General features: G+C 31.4%; 1 protein-coding gene and 1 long non-coding RNA gene across 3 annotated transcripts; one reads left to right on the top strand and one right to left on the bottom strand.

Moving 5' to 3' along the window:
* Positions 1-935: 935 nt before the first annotated feature.
* On the top strand, positions 936-3,996 carry LOC133032745 (uncharacterized). The gene is made up of 3 exons (XM_061107037.1): positions 936-1,452; positions 1,607-2,010; positions 2,446-3,996. The coding sequence occupies exons 1-3, from the start codon at positions 1,384-1,386 to the stop codon at positions 3,722-3,724; spliced, it is 1,752 nt and encodes a 583-aa protein (XP_060963020.1). The 5' UTR covers positions 936-1,383; the 3' UTR covers positions 3,725-3,996.
* Positions 3,997-15,697: 11,701 nt separating this feature from the next.
* On the bottom strand, positions 15,698-18,624 carry LOC115712438 (uncharacterized). Of its 2 annotated transcripts, none has more exons than XR_009685234.1 (4): positions 18,079-18,624; positions 17,522-17,682; positions 16,699-17,292; positions 15,698-16,151 (listed from the first exon to the last, which is right to left on the bottom strand). It is a non-coding gene; the product is annotated as an uncharacterized LOC115712438 (long non-coding RNA). The 2 variants fall into 2 exon arrangements; XR_009685235.1 differs by having other exon boundaries at positions 16,699-16,858.
* Between the last annotated feature and the right edge of the window lie 348 nt (positions 18,625-18,972).

Genomic DNA, 18,972 nt, shown 5'->3' with positions numbered 1-18,972 from the left:
GACAAGTAAATTTCACTAGACCTTTAATTTCACAATGATTATATCAATATTATATGTATGTATATATGAACACTCATTGGCTAATTGTTTGTCTAGCTTGTTTATTATTGCACTTGGTATTATTACCATAGTTACTTGTCACAATAATTAAAATATATAATGTTATATTGAAAAAAAGAAAGAAAAAGAATATTTTGTTTCCTCTCGTGGTTTGTAAACGTACATAATGTAAAACAATAAAACCCCATCAAATTATATTCATTAGGAAGTGACTATAAAATAATCTTAAAGAAGATATACATGTAAATAAATATTGTATTTAATGACCATAATAAATTTATGGAAATTAATATCTCATGCCCTTAAATGATTTTTGTATGCCAGCTACAACCAAAAATGAAAATTAATTTCCCGTGTGTTTTTTCCCATTAATGTAATCACTAATGTCAACCATAAATATATCTATTTTTAATCAAGACCTAAAGAAAATTAATCTAAGCAATGTAAAATCTTTATCTTTACATATGAATTGACATAAAACAAAGCAAGTTCATCCCGTGAATATATATGAATGAATACCAAATCAATAATCATAATTATGAGAATGCTAGGGTTGTGGTGAACCGATATTTAAGCCACTAATTAGGATAAATCAATCATAATAAAAAGTTTCTCTTTTTTTTTAGTTATTTACCATGATCATATTATGGGCCCCTGGGGTCAATAATTTTTCTTTCATTGTAACAAAAAGAATCTGTAATAATCAGTTTTTATTAGTAAAAATGTTCAGATAATGAAACCGGGTTATGTTGACAACCCGACCAACAACCCGTGATGATTCACTGGCTATAACCGGTCAATGCAATGAACTCACCGGCTGCAACAGGTCAACGTATGACTTTAGAGGCTGTCTTGACCTTTTAGTCCGATAGGCTAACATTATAGCTTAAAATAGAGAGAGAAAATTAAGGGTGGAGAGAGAGAGAGAGAATCTACTATGGTATGGTGCCAGCTATGAAGTTGAAGGATCAAAGCTTTCTCTGAGGTCAAAGCTGGCAATTTCATTATTTCCTATTTTTATTTAATTTTAAACATTGTTCTCCTCACCACCTTTTCCTCTTATTTACACACTTTGAAAATCTATCTAATTAGATTCTTATTAGAAAAAGAAAAGCCAAACCAACATTTCTCTCCCCCTATCCCCCATTTTTCTCTCTTCTTCTATATAGTTCTCTCTATTTATTTCTACAGAAATAAATGTCCGTGATTTGGAGAGAGAGATAGAGATTAGGGATTTGATGTTGAAGACTTTAGATAGTTGATTTTCCGAGGAGCAAAAGGAAGAAGAAGAAGAAAAAAAAAAAGCTTAACCAGAGAACAACAATGGCTGTCAGTACTTCTCCTTGCCTCACCGGTAATGAGAAAAAACACTGGTGGCTTAGTAACCGAAAGGTAAGAACAACATCAAAAAAAAAAAAAAGATAATGGGTTTCTTCCAAAATCCTATTTTTATATCTGGGTCATACTCACAATTGATCATACTCAAATGGGTATTAATCACTTTTCAATTGATTTCTTTCTCTCGTTCTTTTGTTTTTCTTTTCAGATTGTGGATAAATATTTGAAAGACGCAAGGAACCTCATTGCTACACAAGAACACAATGAGATCGTTTCAGCTTTGACTCTCCTCGACGCGGCTCTGGCTCTCTCGCCGCGGTTTGAGCAAGCACTAGAGCTCAAAGCTAGGTCTCTGTTATATCTCCGGCGGTTCAAGGACGTGGCGGACATGCTTCAGGACTATATTCCAAGCCTTAAAATGACTTACGATGACTCTGGCTCTGAGAACTCATCTCAGCACCTCTCCAGAGAACGAGTCAAGCTTCTATCTTCTTCCTCCTCCGACTCATCGGACGATCGTGATCCTTCTTTCAAGTGCTTCTCCGTCTCAGACTTGAAGAAGAAGGTTATGGCCGGACTCTGTAAAAGTTGTGAACAAGAAGGGCAATGGAGGTAATAATTCAAACTTTTTCATTACTCTTCTGTTTCATTGATTTTCTAAACCTTTATTTTATATTTAATATAAATTTAAAATCTTTTTTTACGTTTCCTCATAAATTGTTGTATATAGTAGGTTCTTCTTTTCATGACTCTAATTTAATATTCTGAATTCGGATCAGAGTACTTTTTTTTTCCTCTGTATGGCTTTGAGTAAATGCACTGCCACCAATTTTGAAAGACTCAAAAAAAAAAAAAGATTAACCTAAAAAAGACTTTTCACAAAATTTGTTTTTGAAGCTTTGGCAATGCTTGGGCTTTGTTTTGCTATTTTGGGTCCGAAAACTTCTCGAGATCACATCTTTTTTTTTTAATCACTTGTCTTGTCATTTGTACTGAGCTGACTCGGTTGAGCTAACTCGGTTATTTCTCAATTGAATTAAATCACAGATATTTGGTATTAGGCCAAGCTTGTTGTCACCTCGGTCTAATGGAAGACGCCATGGCTCTTCTTCAAACCGGAAAACGACTCGCCAGCGCCGCATTCCGCCGCGAAAGCATATGTTGGTCGGAAGACAGCTTCTTTCTCTCCAACTTCCCTCTCTCAGGGGAAGTCTCATCCGCCACCAACCGACCTGCCTCGCCTCCTCAATCCCTCTCAGAATCAGAAAACGTAAACAACCTACTCAGCCACATAAAGCTCCTCCTCCGCCGCCGCACGGCTGCAATAGCAGCCCTGGACGCGGGTCTATACTCTGAGGCAATCCGCCACTTCAGCAAGATCGTCGACGGACGCCGCGGCGCCCCACAAGGATTCCTGGCCGAGTGCTACATGCATCGCGCGGCCGCGTACAAGTCCGCAGGCAGAATCGCCGAGGCCATTGCTGACTGCAACAGAACTCTGGCTCTCGACCAGAGCTGCATTCAAGCTCTTGACACCAGAGCTTCGTTGCTGGAAACCATCCGTTGCTTGCCTGATTGCTTACACGATCTAGAGCACTTGAAGCTTCTCTACAACACCATCTTACGCGACCGGAAGCTCCCCGGTCCGGTATGGAAACGCCACAACGTTAGGTACAGAGAAATACCCGGGAAGCTATGTGCTCTCACGACCAAAATCCAAACCCTGAAACAGAGGGTGGCTTCTGGGGAAACAGGGAATGTGGATTACTATTCTTTGATCGGTCTTAGACGAGGGTGTTCGAGGTCTGAGCTTGAGAGAGCACATCTCTTGCTGTGTTTGAGGCACAAGCCCGAAAAGGCAACTGGGTTTATAGAACGTTGTGAGATTTCTCATGATGGCGATGTTGATTCGATCAGAGATAGGGCAAAGATGTCTGCTTTGTTGCTGTACAGATTACTTCAGAAGGGTTATTCTAGTGTGATGAGTACAATTATGGATGAAGAGGCTGCCGAGAGACAGAGGAATAAGGCTGCAGCGTCTTTACAAGCAGCTCAGGCTGCAGCCTCTCTACAAGCAGCTCAGGCCGCTGCGGCTGCCGCAGCTGCTGCTGCAATTCATGTTCAGCAAGCTCAAGAATCGTCTTCTGAATCGTCGGAATCAGAATCAGATGACTCCAGCCTTCACAATAATGATAATAGTAATAATAATAGTTCAAATGTATTCCAAGGAGTATTTTGCCGAGACCTGGCTGCTGTTGGTAGTTTGTTGTCTCAGGTGGGGTTTAACCGTCCAATTCAAGTCAAGTACGAAGCTTTGAGCTGCTGAGGTCCGATTTAGTTTCTGGGGTTGGGTTTAGCCATTAAGCATTACCGGCAATGGGGATTCTCTTTCTCTCTCTCTCTCTCTCACTCTGTACAAAAGAAAAGAAAAACCAAGCTCTAAAAAAAAAATAGGAAATACCTTGCCGGGAAATTTTGTCACCCTATTCTCTTTTCTTATTTCTGGTATCAATTGTTACTGCTACTACTACTACTACATCATCTACATGTACAGATTTCAGACCGAATTCTCTTCCTTTGAATTTTTATTTTAGAGTACATGTTTTCCTCTTTTTTATTTTTATTATACATACTTTAATTATGTTATAATTAGATTTTGATTTTACTTATTTGCAAATCAATCAAATCGATCATGGAATGGATCATGCATATAACAAATATTGAGTGTGTAATGAATTTTGATCAAATTCAAATTCTATTCTTTTTTATTAAAAAAAATATGTATTTTTAAAATGGATTATAATAACTTGCATCTTTGGAAATCATAATGGCTTGTGGTAAAATGAAACGGTACAGTATTACTCAGTATTAAATGGCAGAGAGGGCAGATGGAAAAAGTGGAAAATAGAGTGATGATAAATGGGAGAGATATTAATGGCTAAAGCCTTTGGATTCTTTTCCATGTCTTTATCCGGTAGTATTTTAGTTCTCCTTTCTCTCACTCTATAAATATACATGTACAAATATTTCTATCTATATATCTCTGCTTAGTCTATCCACGCAGCTGAATACTTTCTGACATTCCACTAGATTTCATTACCCTTACCCTATAGTGCCACACCCCAAATCTTGTTTGGTACACACATGTATGTAATGTACACAATACACAATGTGTTTGTGTTGAAAGCTATATGGCCTTGAATCTTGATATATATTATAATAAAAAATTATGTGAGCACTTTCACTTGGCTTGGGGCACTTGGCCATATTGATATGGTTGGGAAAATGTGAAGTGATAATGTAAGGTCACTCACAGGGGAAAAAGTTTGTCAGTTCATTATTATTATTTTTCTTTCTTTATTTCTTTCTTGAAAGCAAATTTTAGCAAAAGATGAGTACAGAACAGAGTAGTACTACTAGTAAGTAATAGTACTTAGCTAAAGACCCAGATGGAAACAAAAGAAAAGGTATATTAATATTAGACACTTAATACAAGAAATAAAAGGGTTTGGTTATTAGGAAAGTTCATTTCAGCCTTAAGCCACTTTGTGATTATGATCATTGTTTTTGGGCATTAGTCCCGTACTACAATGCATACTTTTGTCTCTTTGTTCTTGCTTATTTGTACAAATATAAAGAAGGGACCATAGTCCATAACCCTAGAAGTATTAGATTTAGTAGTACCCATCTCGATAATGGAGATGCCTGTTTGGTGTCCAAGAAAATTGATTAGAAAAAGAAAAAAAATGAAAAACACAGTTTAAGTAAATGGGGGTTGGAAGATCTATTTAATGTGTTTATATCTGTTTAAGTGAAATGACTTTTAAGAAAGTTGTTGGGGAATCAATGAGGTTTCCAACCTTCCAAGCCTAATAAGATGAGAGAGAAAGAGAGAAAGGGGGTAGCTTTTATTTATCTTAGGATTTATTTATAGCGCAATGGCTTCTATTATAAGGCAAAAAGGGTATGTGTTTTGCCCCATAAAAAGTTAACATCATTATGTTTTATTTTATATTTTTGTTCTAACAATTAATGTTGCCAAAACGAATTTTGTTTTTGCTTTAACTATCTATCAAGTAAACTCTCTGCCACTTAATTCATTGTGGTAAATAAATGGAAGTTGCTAGGTATTTAATGCTTTTTTTTTTCTTTTTAAAATTTTCTTTTCTTTATCAATGATCAGATCAGATGAGCGAATTTTCATTCATTTATTGTGATATAAATTATGATAAGAAACTCATAAAGAATCCCAACTGAATAGAAAGCGATTCAAGAAAACTTCTGTCTCACCAATTTCTCACAACTAAGAGAGCTTTTTCCACTTTGAGAAAAACCATATAATTTTAAAGCAATTTCACCATTAGTTGTTTAATTATTGTTTAAAGTAAATTAAATGAAAAAAAGACTAAAAGGTTACTAAAGAACACCATAATTTGTGTATTAAATTTCCTTCCTTTTGCTTGAAGATTTCCAGTGATTTGAGTCTCTTTTTATCTCAAAGAATCATCTTTTTTTTTTTTTTTTGGCTTTTGTCCTTTCAAGCAACTCAACAATTATGTTCACTCACTATATTAACTCCCCCCAACCCACCCACCCCAATTGAGAGATCCCTTAAAAGGAAAATCAATCTGACTTTGCCATCATCTTGGGGCTAAGCTTATATGATAAATTATATATATAATTGAATATACTACGTACAAAAGCTCATTTTACTTATTTGCAATATCTTATTGTACTGCAAATATTAACTACTAGAGGTTGTCATATCCCAAAGATAATATTAATTAAAATGGACAGCTTATATTTAACTAATTATAATAAGCTTATGGTAATTTATAACGAATTCATTGTTATTGATATAAAATAGTGCCAAAAGGTGAAAGACAACTTGCCCCTATGTAATTTAATCATCCCACGAGGCAGCAAACACATTTTTTTTTCCTAATATTAAAAAAGAAAAAAAAATCCCATGATGAGGAAGTAATTGTCATCACAGAAAATAAATACACTTAATAATAAAACAAAATTTAAAACATACCATGTTCGAATTATGACTATACCCACTTCCATATCTGTCTCAAAGTCCACTTTCACAAGTAAACCATTGAAGAATTTATTATTTTTGCCTCTTAGAATATGAATAGTTCCAATCTAAAAAATTAAGTGGGCTATATGGCTGGATCCACAGTACAATAGCCTTCGCGTGACATAATACATAATAAAATGAAATATTAAATCAATATAAATATATAATTTTATATATATATATATATTTACAAGAAGGCATTTAGAATAATATAGTAGTGCCTAGCTATTATACTTATGGGAGAATTGCAAAGTCATGCGGCCTTAGAATATCTTCATTTTATCATTTTAATAATACTATATATGATCCTACTAAATGTTTTTGAACTAGCTACATAGAGAGCCAGCTATAACCTCTTGTTTTGGAGTAATTTTTAGTGAACTACTCGCAGACACAACTATATATAATAATACTTCCATAAAAAAAATAATAAACTATATAATACATAATAATATAAAGATTTTCTAGCTAATATATATACTATATTATAGCCTCATATTCATGTATAAGTCATATTCTATAGAAAATATATATCAATAAATGGACCATTTTGGAGGCATATTATATTTTCTTGTGGCGAAAGAAAAGGTGTGAAGCATTGTTTTTCACGAGGGTAATTTTTTTTCTTTCTCTTACCTTTTTTTTTTGTTTTTAAAATTCCTTTTCTTTATTCTAATATTCCAATGGTTTAGAGGCGAACATCTCCCCAAGACTTTTTATTTTTAATTAATTTATTTTTATTATTATTGAGTTTTTCTTTTATGTTCTTTTTTTTGATAAAGTTTCGATGATTGATCCACAAATCACTGGTTTCAGCTAGTTTAACACTTTACAATTATTCCGGCTTGCTTAATTACCATAATGCCCTCATGCATTGTGTGAGTTTGATGAAGAATTAGGGCAAGGAATGTAGGGGTATTAATGTAAATTTAAGATGGTAATGACTCGAAAATGGTAGCTTAAACGAGTTAGAAGGGTATTGGGGAATATAAACACGTGATGTTTGAATGTTGGGAACATTGAAAAGAGGGTTAGTCGTGGCCAGTTATGATGATGTCAGTGACAGCATGTGATGGTATCATGTGCTATTCTTTTCTCTCTAATTATCTCTATAGTACTCTTATTAATTTATTTAAATTGTTTATGTGTATGGATTTTTGGGATTAATAATACAAGAAATATCTGACAAATTCCGTTCACATTATCTGTTCAATATATATACTAATTCTTCGAGTGAAAACACTAGACAAGAGTACAAAGAATATATGTGCTTTTTTAGTCGAAGGAATTCAAATTAAGTTAATTTATGTATGTGTTCGTTATTAATTAAACTCATTGTGAAGGTGAGATCTAAATCTAATTCAAATTCTAACAAACTTTGACGTTGTTTTGATGATCAGCTATAGCCTTTTGTTTTCAAAAGGCTTGTGATCTCAAATATAATAAATTAGTTTATTATTAATATGTTTGAATTGACCTAATGGAGACAATATAAATCTATATGTATGATCAATATATATGTATATTGCTTCTTATATAAAAATGCTACTATAGCTTCTTGTATAGATATATACCAAATACCACAAAAATGTACTTAAAAAGGAAAATTTAAACAAGATCTACTTGTTTTTTTAAAAAAATTATACTTTAGGTTTTAAATATTTTTTTTATAATAATTTTATAGACTAAGGTGTTCTATAACATTAACACAAAAAAAATAAGAAAATTACATTAAAGTAAAATAATTAAACAACACAAAAATAATATACAAATAATAAAAGATAGCACTAAAAAAACAGGGATCTTTATATATAAAATGTGGTTATCTAACCATTTTTATTGGTTTAACGGAATATTTGAAGAATAGAAAAATATTATGTTAAATTTAACGGTATTAGTAAGTTTAGTTTAATAAATAATACTATTATTTATTTTTTATTGATTTAAATGTATATAAATATTAATATTATTTGTTTGAAGCTTTTTCATTTTTACACTTCAAAACAGTTTTTTTTTTTTTTTGTATTTTTACGGAATTCTACATAGAAAATCATATTGCAACTAGCGTTGCAACTTAAATTGTAAAAAAAAATGTATAGAAATCCCTATTGCAACTAGCGCTGCAACCACTTTTGAAACCCAAACTGTAAATTTAAAAAAAAAAAAGTTAAAAAAATAGTATATAGGTACTGATTTTAAATTAATTTAAATGTATATAAATATTAATATATTATTTGTAACATTATTATTTTTTTATTGTTATTTTTAATATTAGACAGTATGTTCAATTTTTACTATTTTTATATTTTATATTTATTTTCTTCAAATTTTTAAAATTTTAAATATTTAAAAAACACAAAATTAAAAAATTAATTAGTTTTCCATAATTTATAAAATTTTAAAAATACACATAACAAAGATAAAAACTAAAAATATAACTAAGTATATATGCAATGCACATAATAATGTAGTGCAACATAAAAATAATTTAAAAGTACAATATTTTTGTAAATAAAATTTTAAAAACTATAAAAATAATTAATATTGTACTATTATATTTTAATAATTTTTTTATTATTTTTATATATTTCTTAAATAAATAAACTTGTGAAAGGTTGCGGTCCCATCAATCAATGTATATTCTACCGCTTAATTGGTTATATATATACTAAAAATTGTGGGTATTTAATTACTTAGTAAATTAAATGGGCATATATTTGTATTTTTTAATTTTCATTTTATATAAGTATAATTTTACTTTTTTTTTCTAATGAATAAAATAGTTTTGTCTATTTTACTTTTTTATTATTAATTTACACATTCAAATCTCTTTACATAAAAGATTTTTTTGATTAATTAAGAAGCATACATTATTTTCAAAGTAACCATTAAAGATAAAAGGAAAATACAACGTTCGTACGTATGTACATGAATAATAATAAAAGGTGAACTATTTAGATGTATTGAATTTACCAGAGCCTGAAATTTAGACAGTGAACCCCAAATAAAGACAAATAGTTTGATATATGTGAAAATACATATATAAAAATAAGATAGATTAGTACGTATGATAAGGATTAGAGCAAGAAAAAGTTGTGTGTTTTTTTCTTGGGAAATGAGAGTAAGAAAAAATTATTACGATTGACTAAACCCTACCACATTCAGAGCCAAAAAAGTATAGTGCTTGGCCTATATTATATCTCTCTCTATATATATACATATTCAGAGTGCTACCACACGTAACCTCTGTCTCCCATGCAGACCAGAAGACCCCTCGTAAGATACTAAGAATTATATATATATATATATATATATATATATATATTTATATACACTCTCTCCCTTTCTTCATATTTGTTTCTGTTTATCTATATTATTTATTTCTCACAAAGTTATTGAACATGTTAATGTTACATTACCAAGGGAAATACAACATGTCACAATTATTGTTAGTTTAACTACACTAATCAAATATATTGTTTTTGAAATAGGGTTATAGATAGATAAAGGTTAGACCTATAGTCATTATAAAATGTGTAGATAATTGAGAGATGAATCATATCAGTTATATTGTTTGTTGTTAACGCAAATTTTTGTTAACTAAATTTGAGCCTCATAATATTGATTTTATACAGAAAAAATTAAAGCTAACAAAATATAGAATATGAACACAGGGTTTTTACGTGATTTTGCAGTTAAAATTCTGTATAGTCAATCTTATTCCGATTTTTGAGTATTTTTTTTCTGAGCCTCTTTCATGAGTTTTTTCGTTCTTTTTTTGAGCTTGTTTGCCACTATTTCTAATTACATAGTAGGCAATTAATTACAAAGTTGACCATAATATGTTTACAGCAATTATGCTTAAAATCATGGGATTTAATTACATATCATGAAATGTAAATGCGGTTTATGATTTGAAAATCGTATAGTTGTGATTTTCCCACTTTTACTGGGTCAAATTTGTCGTGTATTAAACCATCTTTAATTGTTGAATTTGGAGTTGTCTTGACATAAACTTGATTATAGTGATCCCAATAGCGAGCTGGGCCATTCTTCCTTCCAAGGTCGATGATGTATGTTTTGTGTCGATCGCAGTTATTTATAAAGAAATCTTCTGACTCGCCAAGGTCGTGAGCCTCGCTCCTGTTAGTTGGATGAAGCTATTGGAAGTCTTCCCATAGCGAGATGGTCATTTCGCATACTTGTTCTTTGAGTCGATCCGACTTTTACACTTAGTTTGCTTATTGCAAGCTAAGGACTTTTAAAGTTGGTATGTGTCACTTTCTCTGGTGCCTCGCTACTCGCATTTAGCGATGTATGGTTTCTTGCTAATACACTAAGTGCCAGTTTGTACATTGATTCCTCGCCTAAAACTTTACAGTCAGCGGGTTACAAATATACTCTGACTCTTATGTAATTAATGAGTTATTCCATAAAAAGTTATTGCACCGATTCACATTCCCTTTATCTTGACATGTGTCCTCCAGCCGAATTTCGGGTAAAACAATTGCCCCTTAAAAAGTTCTTTTTTTAGTAAAAAGAGCTTTTTAATAATTACAGAAGGCATTTTTATCAAAATCTTTTCTTAGGAAAAATGCATCCTTTAATTCTGGTGGTGTACAGTTTCGAGGATCATTATGAATCGTCTCTTCATATTTTGCACAACTTCCAACCAATAGATTTCTCAATCTTTGGCTTTCTTGTCACTGGACTTCGTGTATAAAAAGGCGGCTCAAGCTTGCCATGGCCGATCCTCACAAGTGATCCCTGAGGGTATAGATCTTGTGAGCGATCTTAAAGGTCCTCCTCAGGATGATGAAGAATTTCAGAGAAAGATTGGCATGGTTTCATGTGTATATGGGAAGGAATTTGGCGCGGTTTCTATCAGAGAATCTAGCCAACCCAAGGCCCAAACCTGGGCCCGAAGACTTTTGTGCCAACCTCTTTCGGGTATCGAGGAATTTCTTGAGGATAGGAAAAAGATCTCGGCTTCAGGAAATGGGATCTTCTGATGATGAGGGGAATGAGGTCTGTGCAGAGATCAAGGCTCTCTACACTACAAGAAATAATGTCACTTTTGCCAGCACATTTTTGTGCTGGCAAAAGTTGGTATTGTGTTGGTAAAATAGAATTTACTTGTGATGTGTTGGGAAAAGGGGGTTGGCAAATCAATATTGGTATTAGAACTTTTGCAAGCATAAAATGAAAAGCGTTGGCAAAAATGACTTTTCCCAGCGCACAAAAGTTAAATTTTAGCCACTGCAAATGTACGCTGGTAAAACTTTGACCTCTTTGCCAACGTAGTTTGTATAATGCGCTGGTAAAAGTTACTTTTACCAGCGCAGTAGCGAACTGTGCTGGTAAAAGTGACATTTCTTGTAGTGCTACATGTAGCCGGTCTTTCTCAAGCTATGTATAGTCGGTCTTTCTCCGAGCTACATGTAGACGATCTTTTTCAAGCTATGTGCAGACGGTCTTTCTCGAGTTCATCGACTTCCCCTCTCATCCTTGGTTTAGGAAGATGACTTAATGGTATGCCCCTAGTGGGATTTTTGTAAAGACAAAGTTGTAACCAGTTTTAGGTTTTTTCTTATCTTAAATGTCTTGTACTATTTTCATTTGAACTTAATACAATTGTGTTTGCTTGCGTTTTTATTCACAATGTAAACAACTATATTTTGATCAAATATACAGTACTTTTGGGTTTCTCCATTGCTCGTAATCTTCCTGTTTAAGCAGTTAGTAATCTACCAAACTTTGCCTCGCAATTGCAGTTATAATCTGCCTTAAGCAAACTTGAATATACTTTAAGGATTTTATCACATTGTATATTTTAAATTTACTCGTATGAATAGTTAATTATATTATCTATCTATTTTCTAGGTTTAAGTACTTTTATCAAGGCATCGTGATGCCTCATTTTGTACTTTCCTAGCTCACGAGAACCGTTAGTATTCAGTTTTATACACAACCACCACCCTGTACCCAGCCCAGCTCACAACTCAAACCACAGACTCAAACACCTAAAACCAAACCACAATAACAACCACAGGTTAAACCAACCATATCGAACACCAGAAAGACATACTGAGAACTCGCAGTCCTCTAAATCTGAGAAAAATCCCGCTCACCACTTACACAAACCAATCACACCTCTGTTCGCACAGCCTGTCGAATGGAGCTCTGGCCAACCGCAACCCCTCACAAAATAGAGCAAGCTTTGAGGTTTGCCGTCGATACGTTGGCACTGTCGTCAAACTCGAGCCACCGCCCTACAATCTCCAAGAAATATCGTCTTCAACTGCACCGCGTGAAAGACTACACCCTTTCAAAAGAGGGACTAGACCTAAGCGTTTACAGGGCAGCTTTTTTAAAAAAGTGCATCAATACATTCCTATTTGTTTTGATATTTAGAGAGTTTTTTAGTCTATTTTTTTTCATAATCATATACGTTATATTTATTTAAGATATCCTTCAAAATTTTGAGAAATTCAGAATAATTTATACTATAAAAAATAATATTCAAACAAATTATTTTGTACACGTATAAAATAAAAGTCACGCGTGCAACATACTGTTTGAACTACATTTTTGGCGTGTTAAATTTTTCAAAATTTCTCAAAATTTTGCAAGGTGTCTTAAAAACTACAACGTACACGACCATGGAAAAAATTGAACTAAAAAATTCTTTCAAAAGACAAAATAGATAGCAATATATAGATATACCTCTTTTAGGGGTGCATTGTAAAATTTTCCAATAATATTCTATATATATTTGAATAAATAATATTATATATATGTGTATATATATTTATTGTAAATTCTACAATACAATCCCTAATAGAGGTGTATCGATGTACCTCTATCTATTTCAGCATTTAGGAGAAATTTTTAACGACTTTTTTTATGGTCATATATGTTGTAGTTATTTAAAATATCTTGTAAAATTTTAAAAAATTTAAAAAAATTACTATGCCAAAAATAAGGTTCAAACAGTTTATTACACATATAAATTTTTTATACGCATGTGATATAGACTGTTTGAGTACTATTTTAATTTATGTTACTACAAGCAATATAATATTTTAATAATTTACAAGTCATGTAATTAATAATTAGTAATTTTATTTAAATTATCAATTAAATATAATAATTGTGATAATTTTAATAAATTAAAATAATAGTAAAAAATATTATTATTTTATTAAAATTATAATATAATAATAAATATTGTTTTTAGTGTTATAGTTAAAACGAAATAAATTTTTTATACTAAATTTAATGTTAGTGTGAAACTAAATTTAGTATCTAAAAATGCTCCAACCCTAAATATATCATTTGCTTTATAAAAAAAAAAAAAGCCTAAATATATCAGATAAAAAAAATTGTTTTCTTATGCTTTAAAGGCAACCAAATAACAAAGAAAAAAAAAAATCCAAGTTAATAACATTATTACAATATCATGCTATTTGTTTTACCTTGTTTCTAAAAATACCCTAGGCATTAAGCCACTAAGGCTAGCTTAGTGGTGAGAGAGAGATGGATGGGAAAAGGGAAAGGTCATGAGTTCGAACCCAAGACCTTTAAGCTATAAATTATTAGTTGATTGTAAAAATATCATTACGCTACACTCAAAAAATACCCCAAGCATTTTAACATGATCTTCTTCTCTATTTCTCTGTCTATTGTTCTTTCTCTCACTTTCTTGCACGCACCAAACTCAGAAACACTCAGCTTCACCCCCTCTTGTCCTCTATGTCACTCTCGCTCTCTTTTTGCCTCCATCCGCCTAACGATCGATCGGAAACCCATTGAGAATTTTCCATATGCAAAGCTATTTAATTTGTTTGATTAACTTTTTGATTTAAATCGATTATTGATTATTGTTCTAGATTGCACTACAAAAAATCTTACTTTTAGTCACAACAAAACTTGTAACTAAAAGTGAAAAAATTGTGACTAATTATAAATCATGATTTCTATGTTGTGAGTAAAAAGTCCATGGTTAAAAGTATTAGTCACAAAAATTACAATTTGTTGTGACTAAAACTAAATTAGTGACAGCTTATAAGTAAATACTATGTTTTAGTCACAACTAATAGTTTATTGTGACTAAAAGTCACATTTAGTCACAAAAAAATTATGCTGTGACTATAAATTTGTCACTAAAAGTAACAGTTTTTTGTAATGTTGTTTGATTGCTGTTCTTGGATCAAATTTGAGTAGAGTTGTTTAGTTTTTAGGATTGATTTTGAGTTTGGGTGAGACTGTAATTCTACATTTATTTTATTTTTTTTTTTCCCATAATATGAATTCAAAGCATATGTGGATAAAAATTTGATAGGTTTTCGATTTTATTTGATGAGAATTCAATGGTCTTGAAATGTGTATTGTTTTTGGCCTTAATCTCGATGACTTTTGATAGGAATTCGATAGGTTATCAATACATACATGTTAGATTTGTTACTTTTGAAAAAGTTTCACATGTTCTTGATGGTATTCGACGTATTTTTCATAGTTTAAGGAGATATACAATAATTCCCTTAAAAAAAAAAGATATATACAATAATAATAATTTTAGGTGGCTCTTGGTATAACTTTTATTTTTAAACTAGGTAGATGTTACGTGGCGAGCCACGTATTGTTAGTTTTATTTTAGATTTTGACTTTTTTATTTTTAGATTTTATCACTTTTTTGTTTATGGAATATAGTGTGTTTTGTTTGAAGAAATAATATTTAGATTGAAAATGTAAGTTAAATGTATTAAAAGCGGTGATAGTGTAGTTATGAAATTCTAAATAAATTTAATATTAAAATGTTAGATTATTCTTTTTAGTTTTTTTTTAGAATATTATTGTAATGTAATTGTAAATGAAGAAAAATTATCTAAAGTGCCTTGATCACATGAACGATTGGACTAATAAAGGCAAACGTTAGATCCTTGTGTTTGGTAAGTACATAGTTTTATAAACAAATGTTACATGTATTGTTATAAACAATACATTAATCTCAATATATGCATACTCTAACATACTCTAACATTTATCTTTAATGTGAAGAAATCTTAGAACATAGTGTTGTTTAGATAAATGAAATTATTAAAGTAAATGGTGAGATAGTAGTTTGAGAACATTTATTATTTAATTCTTAAAAATTCAAAGATATTTTGCAAAACTTAAGAGAAAACATTATATCGCAAAAAAAAAAAAAATTACCATCTAAAAATAAAAATAAAGGTAAAGAATTATTAAATAAAGTCTTAAAGATATAATAATCTAGAAAAACTAAAACAAAAATTTTATCTTAACCTTCTATTAACTCAGCAATTTAAATAGTGAAATGTTTGTATTTTGCACTCATCTTCGTTCTGCATACAATGATCACCGTCTTAAAAAAAAACATCAAAGAATGAAATTCTAAATAAAGCCCCAATCTTTCCACATCAAAATGAAACAACTACCTTGTGCTTGTACTTTTTGTTACAAACAGACAACATCAGAAACTGGAGCAGAAGTCCACATCGAAATGAAACATCAACACCAGAGCCTTGTTTCAACTTTCGATCAAAAAGAGTCTTAGACCAATGCTCTGACCTTCTTGTTGTAAAAACGAACATATATGCACTCAATAAAATGGTACGCAATCTCGTTTTCCTCCTCTATGGGCCTGAAAACAACATAAAAATACAGTGTTAAAAAGCTAATAAAATACTAAAAACCAAAAACAATGATAAATAAAATCAAATATAAAAGGAAACGGACACTAACAGAATTACCGTAGGGGAAATAGATGAATGAATGCAAAAGAAAAAGAGCCACCAAAGTGGCTTCAAGCCTTACTTTAATGTTTCAAGATATTCCACAAATATTTACATTGATACTACACAACATAAATTTTATCAAAGCAGTCCAACTCATGCAATCCGAACATGGAAACAAATATTCTCATAAACTTTAAGATAAATGAAAAATTGATAATTGATAAAAGGAAAAAAGGATATGACATCTAAATAAATATATATGTTATTTAAATATACATACATTTATAGAAATTGCACATTTGACTAATGTCTGACATGTCTAGACACATCGCCTAGCCCCAACTTATTGCATAATGAACCATATAAATCCTATTACTTTGCACAACTCAGAGGAAAATATAAATATTTTTAAGAATATGATATATTAAAATGATAAGGAAAAAAAATTCTTACCTTATGGAGAATTCATTTAAGGTTCTTTTACCGTGGAAGCTTTTCAAACGTCCATGCACACAAACATACATCCCATCCCTAAATACAAGACTAAAAAAATCATTAAGAGAGAGTGGGAGAGAGACGACAACTTGAACCACAATTTTGACTCCCAAAAGACCTAAACAGCACAAATTCAAATTGTTAAAACAAATTTTAGGCAAAAAATGTGCAGAAAACTTAGAAAGTTGCGTTCAATTTAACTCAAGCTAATACTATATTTCCAATGTCTTCAATCATTATGCATTCAAACAATCACTTTGGCTAAAAAAATGCCTATAAATATAACTCTGATTAAACTTACGAAGTTCAATTCATTTAGGGGACAAAAAAGAAGCACATTGAAACACAAAATAAATCTTTCCACTAAGTAAACCAGATATTCCACATAAAATTATGAACAAATAGAGGAATACAACGAAGCAAGTACACGTGAGCTAAAATGAGCTTCATTGTCTTTACTATAATGAGCTACAAGCAACGATAAATAACTTGGTTAGTAGTAGATCTCAGCCATCTTTTCGAAGAGCTGTAGAATCTCCAAAGTGTCCCCTCCTGAAAGAAACAGAGGTGCACAAACTTTGGAAAACTCAACCCCTAAAAAAATACCAATGACAATTCGGTAACTAACTTATATATTTTAAATTAAGTGTCCATAAAAGATACATGCTTTTAAAAGCTAAACCGCTCATTTTTAGGGAACTTATAACTAATTTTTTTTTATATAGATCTAAAAAATAGATGGAAAAATCACTGTAAGGACAGAAAACATAATTAAGAATACCTTAAGAATCATCTCTTGGAGTGAGAAATGCAAGTTTTCCAAATGCTTGGCGAGCCACAATTTTTCTAGCTATTGATACATTGTCTGTCTCAACTCATTAGCAGAATGAGTGATGTCCCACTTGCAAGTATATGGTTTCAGCCCTTTGCTTCTCAATTTTCCTATATGCACAAAATACATTCACTCACATGTACATCTTTATTGAGTAGTATTGAGAAAAGATAATGAAACAATCACCACATCATCAATCAACACTTGTATCTCACACATTTCACTAAACAGTTTGCGGGCATTATTAAATATTGCCTCAAATAAATATATAGATTCATCATCTAATTTCAAACATCCAAAACTGAGAGTTAATAAGTTCTACTATTTTCTAAAAAAAATCGGCAATTTTATGTTAATTGCCTCAAACAAATACATAAATTCATTATCTAATTTCAAACATGTAAAACTGGGAGTAAATAAGTTTCACATTTATCTCCAAAAAAAAAGGTCATAAATTATCATAAAAATACCTAAATTAAAATTGAAGAATGATGTAAAGAACACACCTTTTGAAAGCAAATGGCTTGAACTGCCTCTGAACTTGAAGTAGTAGTAGAAAAAGAATGCCGCTAAGTCATCTCCAATCACAGATCAATGATAAATGTTCTAGGGATTTTGATCAACAATGGGGAAGACAAAATATTCAATTTATGATTACACCTAAACAAAATATTCCCTTTACAAGTTCATCAATTACATATTAGTAAAAGTAGTCTATGAAGAATGTTCGATTTGAATAAGTCTATGAAGGATAAAAAAAGGTAGCCCAAGAAAGTTTGGAGGGACAAATGTATACCATGTGAGTGGGAAAAGTTGTAGGCATACCTCCAAAGGCAAAGCCCAAATGTGATTAAAAAAGACTTCTGGTTACCATTATTGAGCGGTCGTGAGTGAAGCTTTCGTGAACACTGGCCACTCGAAAACGTTAAAAATTTTAGGGTTTGAAAAGAAACAGGGGAATGTTGCGTATATATGTATCGTGAAATATCTGTTAACCCTACGTTAAAGTTAACGGAATAAAAAAAAGAATATACTGTTAAACCAAGAATTGCCGTTAGATAGGCACTTTTAATATATAAAGATATATTTAATCATAAAAATTTAAGTAAATTTTTTTATTTTAAAATTTATTATTGAAAAATAAAAATGTGCTTTATAACTACTTTTGTTTTTCAATTTAAAAAAAATAAAAAACAAAAACAAAAGTGTGTTCTCTAAATTTTATTTTTATTTGTTGATTTTATTTAAGTTAGGTCCGGGTTGGGGTCGGGGCATGTGGCTGGGGCCGAGTCCGGGTTGGGGTCGGGGCCCGTGGCCGGGGCCGAGTCCGGATTCGGGGCTGGGGTCTAGAGCCAGAACTAGGTCTGGGGTTTGAGGTCTGAGGTTTGAGGTCCGGGTCC

Source organism: Cannabis sativa, chromosome X (assembly GCF_029168945.1).
Source record: "Cannabis sativa cultivar Pink pepper isolate KNU-18-1 chromosome X, ASM2916894v1, whole genome shotgun sequence".
NCBI lineage: Eukaryota > Viridiplantae > Streptophyta > Magnoliopsida > Rosales > Cannabaceae > Cannabis > Cannabis sativa.
The sequence above is the reverse complement of the archived record's forward strand: the minus strand, read 5'-3'. Positions and strand labels throughout refer to the sequence as shown.